We start from the raw sequence: 13,064 nt of genomic DNA, 5'->3' as shown, positions 1-13,064 counted from the left end.
TCCGAGAACTTTTCAAATTTCTCTCCTACAAAGAGTCGAATAATGAACTGGAAAGGGGAACCAATAAGGCGAAATACATGAGGTTGACGACAGTAATATAATATGGAAAGGAATAAATGGGTGATATGAGTGCGCTCTACAGGATGGTGAAAGGACTATAACGAAGAAAGGGGGAAATCAGTGCAAACAATAAAAAATAAACCAGTAGAGGTGTTGATTGAACCTTGGAAAATTCAAACACAACGGAAGAAAATTATAGAGGAACAACATGGTAAAGGGCAGGAAGCTGTCACATAGGAAACGAGCATGGCTCAGATGAGGATAACAGAGAGCCAGGCGTACTTGAGGGCGATGTAGAAAGTATATTAAGGGAGCGGAATTAAGTCCGTGGGGGTAGATGACATTCTCGTGGAGCAACTAAAGGGCCGAGGAAAAATTGGGATGAATACTTTTTGTGGAATAATCCGTAGCATTTAAAATGACTTTGACTGGAAAATTTCTTCGCGCCAATGATCTTTACCCTGCCAAAAAAGAGAAAGACAGCCACATGTGAGAACTGTCCATGAAACAATAAGTCTAATTTTGCCTGAGGTAAATTTTGTTCTCAGGATTATCAATAATAGAATGGAGAACAGGGCAAATGACTACTAAGGGAAAGATCAGTTTGTATTCGGGAAGGGGAGAGGCACACGTGATACCAATCCAGTAATGAAGCCACTAAAAGAAAGAATCTTAGAATAAAAAGGGACTATAAGGACGTCAATTTTATGCATCGCAGATTTCAAGAATATCTTTGATACCGAAAATTGGGTGCAACTAAGGATTGTATTGCAGAAAATAGTTGTAGATTTGGACGAATGGGGATCCATCCGCAACCTTTTCATGCATCTGACTACTCAGGTGCGAATGGTGGATAGAGATTCGGAACGAACCGTTATAGGAAGAGGTTATACATGTGTCCATTATCACTCGTAATATTTAACGTAACGAGTGGAATGATTTAAGATACGTGGGAAGACTTGGAGTTAGAAATGAAAGCCTGTGGGGAATTCATAAAATCACGTTTGTGGATGATCACACTTTATAGGCCATTAAACCTAGGGGTTACAAGCATTATTGAGGCTATTATAAAGAAAGAAATCAATTGTCAACTACATTTTGCGCTTGCACGGATTCACTCGACAGGGGTTCACTAAAACCAAGACCTGGTGAGAACGAACCGTCGAAGGCGATTGGCGCTTGGCGCGTTTTGAAGGTCAGACCCCTTACCACCAGGCCTGCGCAATCCGAGCGTACTACGACGTACAGTCACGCCAGGAGAAAATTGTTTCCGATACTTTTCATGCAAATCTTGTATTTTATTTTTTTTAAATAAAATATCACTTGGCGATTGAATTTTTATTTTCATGCCATAATGTATGATGAGTCCTCATTTGGCTGAGCATTTTTAAATAAAACAAAAAAGTAAGTCTAGAGGCCTTTTATTTTTAAATTTCAATATATATATTGTTATGTCCCGGCTTATTTTTCCCGACCCGATTCATTTTTCTTTCACGTGGAGGTCTATTTGTTTGCTGCGCAATTCACATGTTGGGATTTTTCCACTGCCTGCCATCCGCCGATGGTGGTGAGCACCCAGCATCCGGCGTGAATCCGCTCCTACGGATGTGGCTGTAGCAACTGGGGAATTGCGTCGTCTCGAGGGAGAAGGGGCAAGCACGCGACCACAACTCAGGTCATAACCACTGTGGAATGTTCTAGAATATTTTGGGGCGCGGCCGGATGCCGCGATCTAATTAAACCTCCGCATCTCCTGGTTCGATGTCTTTTCGTTGGAAGTCCGCGTATACGTCCGAGGGAAGCCGAGAACCGTGGAAGCGGGAAACTCTTCGATAGACCCGGGGTCCGCCGATGGATGAGTTACTCTTGCCGGAGTTGCTTTAGTACAAATACAATCTCTAGCGGAGGACCCCGTTCTTTTCATTTCGCCGTACTGTCTCGCCGATTAACCACCTTCGTCGTCCGGAGATTCCTCAGCGTTAGTCAAGATCCTTTTCTGAGTCGTCCCTTGCGCTGTCCTCGAGGGGACACGACAATATGAGCCTTCAAATTATAATTTTATAGACTCGGAAATAGTTATAAAAAGAAAATATGAGTATCAACATGGGAAACTTTTAATTTGTGTTTTTAAATTTATTTTGAAATGCTTTTTTCCCTCATAAGGAAACGGAGAATAATCAAATATGTTTGGGTAGGAAAGTGACAAGATTTATGAGAAGATTCCAGAGCAGGCAGTCAGAATAGATGTAGGGTATTTGGAAAGGCATTGGAATGGTGAAGAATTTGTACGACATACGTCGTACAAATTAGAATAGGGACAAATACGACAGGCATGTTTTAATTTAAAATCTCCTTAATGATTTAACATGCTACGGCAATAAAATAATCGAAATAAACGAAGTACTTTTTATAACTTTTCCAATTTCATTAATGAGGCCCTCTTGCTCTGTTGTGCGGAAATTTGAAGGAAAAAAGTCGTGAATCACTGATTTAGGATCACTTTCAATTCAAGACATTTGCAACTGTAACCTGTACGTTATAGGATCATGGTCGCCTTTGTAATTTGAAGTCCGACATCGGAGACCATTAGAAGGATTCAAGCATAGGGAAAAGGTTTCAAGAGAACAATAGTCCCGAGTTTGGATTTAAATCAGCTATCTAAATCTATATAAGGTCGAACGGTAATTGTTTGTTGAGAAGTTCATTTGCATAGATCCATTAGAAACAGCAAAACATTACAGACAACAAAAAATATGTCATTCTCCTAGATGTCACTGTCGCTCCTGATTTTCTTGGTCTTATTCGTCCACAATCTTGTTTTTTCAGTATAATCAACCAGGTAAAGCAGGCCTCAAGCATTATACATTGTTTCATTATTAGATGAAACCATTTATATTTGATCCCCATCTTTATGATAAATAATAGATTCGTACGCTCATCCTGGAATTTTTCCTACATTCGCTAAACTACCCGTGTGATCTCAGTGGATTCAGCCAAAAAAATAGTTCGGCAGCAGTTTCATTAATCATAGACTTTTTAAATACGTTTACGGATAACTTTTGTGATGCTTAACTATAGCTGCACAAGTTAACAGCATTCATAAATTAAGAAAATGCATGAACCTAGCACTGGAAAATGAATAAGAATACCATCGGATGCATTAAAAGAATATAATGCCATGTCAGATTCGTTGACGGGAAACTTTTCCAATAATTACGAGAATGAAAATATATTCCACTTCTGCACCGGATACATTTTGAATAACAGTTATTTTCTAGGTACCAAAAAAGAAATGAATCAACATTTATCTATATTTCAAAGTACCTTTAGTTACGTGATTGAAATATATGATTTCTTAGTTATTTAAAATAGATTTGATTTTAGAAGTAAGTTTAATTACTATTTCTGATTTATCATTGTTTCCATAAGTGTAACAGATTTTAAGGCATCTGTGGTATTACGCAAGGACTTTTGGTCATACCATGAGGGCGATACGTCATATACTTATGATTTTTAACATGATATCAGTTACGCCAGCGTAGGTATACGATTCCATATTTTTGGAAAAAAGTACTTCTTTGTAATTATGTATAAACTTGGATACTCGAGAGTTCCTCAATGTTTTTTCATATTTTCGTAGCCATAAAAATTGACCCGATTCTTTGTGTAACCCTCCGGGATTTGATTATGAAAGTGTACTTCAATGCCTTTTTAAATTTCTTCCTTTGGTGTTCTTCTCTCTCGTCCTCAATTTTGGCCGAGGTCACACCCCTTATCTCATGTCTTTATTTTCCTCCTACTGCCTTACCCTAACCTTGGCCTTCATCTATTTTGACGAAGGAACGCGTCCATGTCCGCCGTCATCACCTACTCCGTCGTTGACACGCCGCATCGGCTCAGATTGCCTCGCCTCCCGACTTCATACCTCGCGCTCACTCTAAGGAAAGTAACACCGCAACCGCACGGGGAGAGAACAAAGTAAGCGCGGGATCTAGGTCGCCTCCCGCAGAGTCTAATATCAATCAGTATGAGAACTTGAGTGTTATTGAAACACCCTAGGAAAGTACTTTGGCGTTGATGTGAATGATGATATCTATATATATCATTTATGAATGCATACTATACAGATATTTCGACTCCCGATCTGAGAAGATTTTTTACAACCAAATTTTAGGTTGCATGAGAACAGTGCTTATGAAGTACGGTCTACGGGCACTCATGCAGTCAAACTGAAACAATACTTGGAGGTGTAATATTAAATTTGACTTCTTAGTTTTTAAATAATAAGATTGCGAACTCTAATCAAAGAGTCTTTCCTAACCACTTGAAGTGCTTTTCCTACATTCTTTCTTATTCCCCACTACACTAAATATTCATTCCAACACTTCCGGGGACGCTGTTTTCTTATGCAGGTTGATCTATTATGATTATATCATGGAACCTTTTTTGGCTTTGATCATAAAATTTCCCTGGTAAAGGCCAATAAGTACTTTTTATTTTAAATTTATGTCTATTCAGATCTGATTATTCAAGGAAGTGTACATGTAATTTTCATGAATTTTACGTTGGTTTGCGACAATATTTTTGCTGCGGATACTTCATAGCGTGGACGTGATTTAGCTCATATCTCGATATTTTATCCAAATATTCCACCGGTGGGCAAGGTCCTGCATTTAGAATTCAATTTCATCACTATGGGTTTCGCATACTTGGAACTACTTTCATAACTTTCCGTCCCCAAATAATATATTTCAATATTATAGCACTAATGCATAATTGGCTAAATTTTTGCCTTCCTACATCGGATTACAAACATAAAATTAAAAATAAAGACAGACACAAACATAATACCTCCCGATGGACGAAAACCCTACTCAGGAATCAAAACTGCGACCTTTGGGCTAGCAGGTGGAGACGTCAGAAGTACTTCACCGTCACGGTGAGATTCACTACGTGGTATCCCTGCGTACTCAACTTGGTGGTGTTTTATGACAAGATCATTATCAGTATTTCAATCCTAGGATTGGTTTACTGCAGCCCTCTATTCTACTCCATTTAATGTCAAGTCCCTAAATCCCTGATACCTTCTCTGTTTTACGTCGTAGTTAATTTGCCCTATGCACATGTATCTTGGTCTTCCTCGTGGAATCTTCCCTTCTATTTTTCCTTCTATTATATTCCTAATTAATCCGTTGTGCCTTAATGTGTGTCCAATCCATCTATTTCTCCTTTACCGTGGAGTTCTTTACATGGTCCTATCCTATCCTGCTCCTCTTTATAATTTCTCGTTCCTTACTTTGTCTGTCCATTTGATCTTCAGCATTCTCCTCCAGCATCACGTTTCAAAGGCTGCTATTCTTCGCTGGTCCACTTTTCCAATGTTCCAAGTCTCGGAACCAAAGAGCCCCATGATTTACACGAAAGTCTTGACGAATTGATTCCTTGTTTCCCGCCTTAGGTTCTTTGAGCATAGCAATTAACTCTTCTTCATAAATGCGGTCTTCGCTTGATATCGGTCGAACTTCTTCCATCCCATGTTATACAGGGTTCGTCCGGAAAATAAGTGTACTGAGCTCAGGAAAAAAAAATTATTACACTTTTTCATATCTTAAGCCAATATTCCTCAAAATAGGACCCTTGTGAGTCGATACACTTGTTCCAGCGGCGTTCCCATTCCTGGAACGCTCCCGCGAAGGCATCATCGGGAACCTCTCGAAGATACGTCGTCACGGCCTCTTTGACGGCGTCCAAAGTCCCGTATCGCGTTCCTTTCAAACTCCTCTTTATCTTCGGGAACAGAAAGAAGTCCAGTGGTGCCAAGTCCGGGCTGTAGGGCGGGTGCGGCAGCGTTGCCACGCTGTGCTTGGCCAAGAAGTCCGACACGACAAGCGCGGTGTGAGACGGCGCATTGTCGTGATGCAGCCGCCAGATGTTTTTGATCGCTGGCTGGACGCGGGCGACTCGTGCACTATAGTTTTTGGAACATTACACTACTCTGCTATCATCCGAACACTAAGACGACGATCAGAGTTCAGTACATTGCGAACTTTTCGCACATTTTCGTCGGTGAGTGTCGTTGATGGGCGTCCAGGCCGTGGTTCGTCGTCGACCTCTTCTCTGCCCTCCACGAACATCTTGTGCCACCGAAAGATCATGTTTCTGGACATGGCTGACTCCCCGTAAGCCTGGTTAATCATACCGATAGTTTCGGTAGACGATTTCCCAAGCTTTACCGCAAATTTGATGGAATAACGCTGCTCCAAAAACTTCGGCATTGCGTTCCATGACGTGGGTCGAGCGTGGAGGTTCGCGTTAACAGAGCTCCTCACTACACCACAGCTCAGAGCCGACTGCCTTTTTCAGCGTCGCTTGCCAACATACCCCCCTCCAATCGCAGCCCGTCAGAGCGGTGCTGGGCGCGCCTGGAGCGGCGGGAAAAAATCAGTACACTTATTTTCCGGACGAACCCTGTACTGCTACCCAGGTAGATAAAGGATTCCACTTGCTCTAGTTTCACCCTTCAAATTGTGATATCTCCACTCAGCCTCTCTCTTCCAAACACAAGGATTTTAGTTTTATTCTTGTTGATGTTCATATTATATTCCCCTAGTACTTGATCCATAGCACTTAGAGTTGCTTGCAGGTCCTCTCCGGTTACCGCCACTTTTGCGATGTCATCTGCAAATCGGAGCATGTTGATTCCTTCTCCATTTACCTTGACTCATTTGATACCCAATTATTACGTTTCTTTTTTTGCCTCTTCCAGGTATACGTTGCATTGTGCTGACGAGAGGATGCATCCTTGTCTTACTCCTTTGTTTATTTCGGCTTCTACTTTTCTTCCATTTTTTGTTTGCATCGTTGTAACCTGATTCTAGTAAAGGTAATGGATATGTCTTCTGTCTTTGTAGTCCAATTCAAGCGCTTCTACTATCTTTTAAATCTTGTTTCATTTGACGTTGTCGAAAGCCTTCTCCAAGTCCATATTACAAGATACATGGATAAACCTTTTTTTTAAATGAAGGCAGAAGGCGTTCGGATTCATAATTAAGAAAAACTAAATAAAAAATACAAACGAAAAAATCATTAGGATTTTCTTAAATTTATTTTCAATTTTATGCTAAACAAGGAAGACTGATAATTTACGGATGATAGCTAATTAGTTTTATATGGAATATATATTATTTTTAGACACAAATTGTGATCAAAGCTGCCGTCCGTATTTTTTCCAATAAATTTCACTGCCTCTGTTATCGTCATCAATCGGACGAAAGCTGGAACAACGTTCCAGTGAGAGAAACTGAAGTGTTACTCCCAATTTACGCAATAACTCAATTGCGCAACTTACTCACGAACAGAAGTGCTTTTAAGCGATCAATATAGTTTATTTTGACGCTGCAGCAAGCAAGGCATTCAGCCATAAAGAAAGCAATTTAAAATCCAAGCGATCCCATTACATTTCGGAGGTGTACGAAAAATATTATACTAAGACAAAAACACAGCGAAGAAATAGAAAGGTATACGAGTGTGATAGTCATCTTTTTGCGATCGCATCGAAACAGAAACGCATCGCTCCAGGGTGCTTGGAAATTTGCTCCAAAAAAAATGAACAGAAAACCTAGTAGGTGAGTGCGGTTGTGATGATACTGTCACATCTATTGTAGTACTACACTCTAGGTAACGGAATGGCTATTTCCCTTGGGGGAGTAGAGCAAGTAATATTTTCTCTTCCACTAGAAGTCATCAAGATACGCTACACTCACTGGAATGCAAGGAAAACAATGGTTCTCCGCCGTGTCGCCGTAAATCCCAATACGCGCCGTTAGCAAAAAGTGTTCACCTTAAACTCCCTTGGTGGAGATCGTGACTGGGGCACATCTGTGGAAACATGTGAGATAAATGCAGTTTCCAAAGTGATCATCCATAAAATCACGCATTGCTCCTCGTCTATTAATCATGAGTAGAATATAAAGTTTGGACTGCAACGTGTAACCTCCTGGTTCAAAATAAGTCAACAGCCTAGAACCATTACGGAGAGCAACGTATAACACATTAATCGATGATTAATCTAGCGTCTAGGTTTAAAAAGGGGTTAGATTGGCATCCTTTTTCTTTTGCGTATTTGGTGTAAGATGTCGTACATGGATATTATATCAAAGAGGTAAACTTCATCAACTTACACGTGGACTGTAACCTCCGAGATGAGGTGAAAGCATTTACAAATTAACACACGAGTTAACACAACGACATTATTACTAGTGAACGATGCCCTAGTAAAATGTGTTTACGAGTAATACTGTAGAAAGTGCCATATTAATTCAGTATGAAGAAAATTTTTCGGATCATCAATTTAAAAATAAAATGACTAATTACAAAATGGGCTTAGTAAAGTAATGTGCTCAGTTTCAACAAAATGGGCTCAGTTTCAGTTATTAAATATTTATTAGAGCACGAAATATTAAAATATTTCAATGAAGTGGAAAATTATTTCAGTAGGCGCGGTATTCCATAAGTAGTGAACTATACACCAAGATCCGAATTGCAAATTTCTTTGTGGTTCAAGCTTTAATTCTTACTTTTAAATAACTCGGGATCTCAGCTAATCCATCAGCATGAATGTCGGAAAAGCATCTCCTTGCCAGGTTTCAGAAAAAGAGTAGGCGCATCACGTGAAAATGACGTATGAAAGATTCGACGGACAAAAGAAACAAAATAACATGCTATAGAATATAGATACAACGAAAACAAATTCTGGTCGTTAGGTTGCCAATTTACGATTAGCGCATGCAACGGCAAAGAGGGGGGGAGAGAGAGAGGGTTTATTTTGAAGCATTAGTCCCGAGTGTGAATGGTATTCAAACTCGGTTAGACGCCCTGTCGTCGTTGAAATCTCATCGTCGCAACAATGCATGTCGAATGACATTACTGCACTATAAAAAATACTCTGGAACATAAAATTCACGGTAACCTCAACCATGCGTGCGGACTCCATAACTATCCGCACAACTTTGGGGGTCACCATGGGGAGGCGGCCGTCGGAGTGGGACGAACGTGACAGCTAGCGTGGTGAAATGAGGCTAAGTTTGGAAAGGGGTTCGGTACGAGGCGAAATAAATGACGGTGAAGCCTGTCACAGTACTTCCAGGGTGCCCGTGTAGCCTATCGATCGCCGTATAAATAATAGTCCCCGTGTTTATTTACCGGAGAAGGGAGGGAGTGTTTGAGGAAGTGGGGCGCGCCCCGGTATCCCTATAGCGGTCCTAATGATGGTCTGGGCTTTCGTTGATCTGTAGACTAGCGAATTGCAAGGGGATTTTCAATGACGGCACCACGTCCATGCAACGGCCACTGGATCTGTACCTCCAGCAGTAATTAGTGCCCAGCGACATTAATACCCTGCTCATCTTCTTCCTCTTTCCCAGAATGCATACGTAACTTAGTCTCTAGACAATAGCGCCATGTGGATAGCATACATCAACCGGAATGACACTCGACAGATCAATGAATATATCAGTTCATATTATAAACATGTGAAATTTAATTAATACTTCTTTCGGACTGCATTGACTATTCTTATGCAGGAAAATTGTAACGTAATACAGATGTATTCAGAAATCAATTGTGTGTTGCTGTATTGCTCTTCATATGTCTTCATTTTTCTATCTTCAGCAAAATTGCAGATTGTAGTAAATATTCAAAGGTTATTTATCCTATTTATAATTTAATAGGTGAGAAAAGTACTTATAAGTTATGGGAATGAAAAAATCGCATAGACATTAAAATTCAAACCTGATTTCACGCCATAGAATTGTAGGTTTTCAGTGTTCACTTTAATTTCCATTTTTTGGTTATGCAATTTGAGTTTAACTACATTTAATTCAAAGCGAGATTAGTTTTAACAAAGAATAAATTCAGTTAAAATTAAAAGCGGATACTACACGTTGTGACTAAGTTCTTCGTTTGAAAAACAAGTTTTTTGGTGATAAATAGATGCATTTGTTTTTTGCAATAAACATTGTATGCTATTATAAATTCTGAATAGTCGACCGCTAATCATCCAACACGATTGTTTAGTGCGCTACAATGCAACTGGTGTGCTCTTCTTATAGCCATTTTTCACACTTTCTTTACATTTCCTTTGTGAGTTCCTAACAAATAGTATAACTATATTAGCAAGTAAGCCAAAGTGAAAATTCACTCACCTTTTTTGGAAGCATGGAAGCTATCATCCTTGGGCACGTATTTTATGTCATATACCAGAGTGGTCCTCGGTAAAAGGTCCTTGTCTTTGTTTATGCGATAGACAGCGTACTTGAATGCCAACTCCGTACTGCTGTCTTTCTGGTCCTCCGTGAATATGGCGCCTGAAAGTAATAGAAAATATTCAATGTAATTATTCAATGCAAATTTCTATTAATATGAAATTTAATTGAAATATTTTCATTCTGCCTTTCGTAAGACACAGACGGTAGGATATCTCATAGGATAATACGAGATATGGATGAGATTAAAGAGGGACGGAGTTAGAGGAACGTGGTGCAACGTCCGGTCCAGATCGCTCAAAACATTATTGCCGGTGATTTAAGTTTAAATACTCACTCTACGAACGGCAATGGTATTCTGAATCGGCACTAGCTCAAAATGCGGATTCAGAATATTTGGAGGCAAATGATTAATTCTTCCGACAGGGCGAATTGAACCCGAGTTATTTTTTGTCCTGGACGAGAAACATATCGTTCATTTTTCTAGGCAAAAAATAAACAATTAATTTATGAGATACACTATTGTCATTGGGTGGTCTATCGTTTAAGAAAAGTTTTGGACGACAGGAGACTGAACAGCAATACATACCTCTCCTAAGAAAATACTACCTGATACCAGGCACAATATTAAACCTCTCTTCAATTCTTCATACTCGCGTTTTGCCTTCATTCCGTCCAAAATGTCTGTCTTATTCCTAACCCTACGCAGCTTGCCTGACTGTATCCTCTCTCACCACCTTCAACATCCAATCGCCAATAAACATGCTCAGCATCTACCTTTCTCTTGCCTCCTTTGGATTTCTTCCAAAAACCCACCTCTCCCACCGTTCCCAGTATCTCTTAGTTTGTTTTCCTTCCCGTTCGTTTTACCTTTCCATCCTTCTCCACATCCACATCTCAAAAGCCTTCTATCTATCATCCTATTCACTAACCCATCCTTGCCTCCTATCGACTTATCATCTTGCCTCAATGACCATGTTTACAAGCCGTCCAAAACCAGGTTATATATCAAAGTTTTGACGAGTCTTTTCTCAAAATAACTTCCTATCAATAATTCTCTCCACTCTATGAAATCATCTTTGCCTTAACTATTTCTATTTTTTGAGAGATGGTTGAGGCCGATACTTTGTGGAAATACATTTGTAAAGCACGAAGAACGAATCAAAGGCTTTGCGTTTCCACAGAGAAGAATTTATTGCTGTCGACTAGTTTCTTAAACTGTAGCTTCATCTGATTTGATCACAAGAAGTTCACACCCATACATACATAGTGTAAATAGGAAGGGTCGGGCGGGGTAGGCGGGGGAAGGAGGAAACAGGGGTGGATGTCAGCGGAAAGAGGATGGACGTGAGGGGTGGGGAGAGGGTTTGATGCATGGTGGTTAGTCACTGAGTTCAGGGAGAAGGGTAGAGGTCATTAGGTAGTCATTTTGAAATTTCTCACTTTCGTAATCAGTCCTGTTGATGCTACAGTGTAGCGAAACTAGTCGGCAACAATAAATTCTTTCCTATTCAAACGCAAAGCCTTTGATTATTTCTTCATGCTTTATTCCTATTGTTATGTTTATACTGTCTGCTCTGTCAATATTGTTCCAAAATACTGCCTAGATAAGTAAACTGCTGTCCACCTTCTCAAATTTCTGCCCGTTTTTTTCTATACGTTTAACTTAGGCTTACTTTGTCTCAAAAACCGTGTAACCTTTGTTTTGCATATATATTTTGCGCATATCATACCTATCACACTGATTTTCTAATGCGCTGATCAATTAATGTAGTTCCTAGGTTGACTGACTAACTAATGCTTACTCATCCGCAAACCTAACTGATATCATGAATTGTAGTGTTAAATTACTATTTCTTCCACTAATATCTTGAAAAGCACAGGTAATTATGGACATCCCTGGCTTACGTCTCTTCCTATCACTGCCCATCTCGATCCTTAATCCGCCACTTACAACTGAGTAGTCTGAGATATAAGTGCTATATTGGCTGGAAAGAAATGTTGGTGGTGCTACACTACTTCACACACCCTTCCACCTTCTAACAATGATCCGCAAGCTTGGCTAATTCGCCCCATTCCCCCTCCATCGTCTTGAACGCTCAATCAGCGGTGAGCAGTTTTTTGGCACTTATCTTACTCATAGTTTAATCCTTGACGTGTTGCGACCTCTTGATTGTCACATGAGATAAATAAAATAAGGCAGGAGGAGTGGTTTAATTCCATCAAATGATATTGGTTTTAGGATTAAATACATTTATTCAAACAAAAAGAGAGTAGTTAATAATTTCTTACACTTATGAATGTTTAACAACTTTAAAAAATATAGAGAGTTTAGGCTAAGTGATAGTGCTTTTTACCTTTCAAAATATGACATTGACAAACATGAAAGTTTGGAAAATATATCATTATGTATAGAACCCGTAAGCAGGTGTGACAGGATGCCATAGGAAATCATCGAGGAAAAGAAAATAATATTTAAATTTTTATAGTTTTACTTTTTTATCCCGGGATCACGAATTTAGCGTAGAAAAAAGAACTCTTTAATCAATACTTCAAGTAAAAGTCCATACTCTCTGACTTTTTTTGTTTGGCTGATAGAGTAGCTCGAGCTGAGATTTCTTCAAAGCTCCATTAAAAATCGTACTATTTCAATAAATTTAACTCAGCATAGAGTCGACCCTAAGTAGAGTAAAAATTTATATAAAGATAACATAGGTAAAAATACGTATTATTCTTACGAAG

The 13,064-nt window shown here is 39.5% G+C and overlaps 1 protein-coding gene across 5 annotated transcripts in view; it reads right to left on the bottom strand.

The window, feature by feature from the left end:
* LOC139701043 (glutamate receptor ionotropic, kainate 2-like) overlaps positions 1-13,064 on the bottom strand; it is a 564,255-nt gene that overhangs the window by 281,585 nt on the left and 269,606 nt on the right. For all 5 annotated transcript variants that reach the window (XM_071599613.1, XM_071599611.1, XM_071599615.1 and 2 more), the window contains exon 2: positions 10,263-10,424. In XM_071599613.1, the coding sequence (XP_071455714.1) occupies positions 10,263-10,424 (162 nt within the window). The remainder of the gene's footprint in view (positions 1-10,262; positions 10,425-13,064) is intronic.

The sequence above is a fragment of the Hetaerina americana genome, unplaced genomic scaffold (genome assembly GCF_022747635.1).
Source record: "Hetaerina americana unplaced genomic scaffold, ioHetAmer1.1.p SCAF_11, whole genome shotgun sequence".
NCBI lineage: Eukaryota > Metazoa > Arthropoda > Insecta > Odonata > Calopterygidae > Hetaerina > Hetaerina americana.
This window is presented reverse-complemented; position numbering and strand designations above follow the sequence as displayed.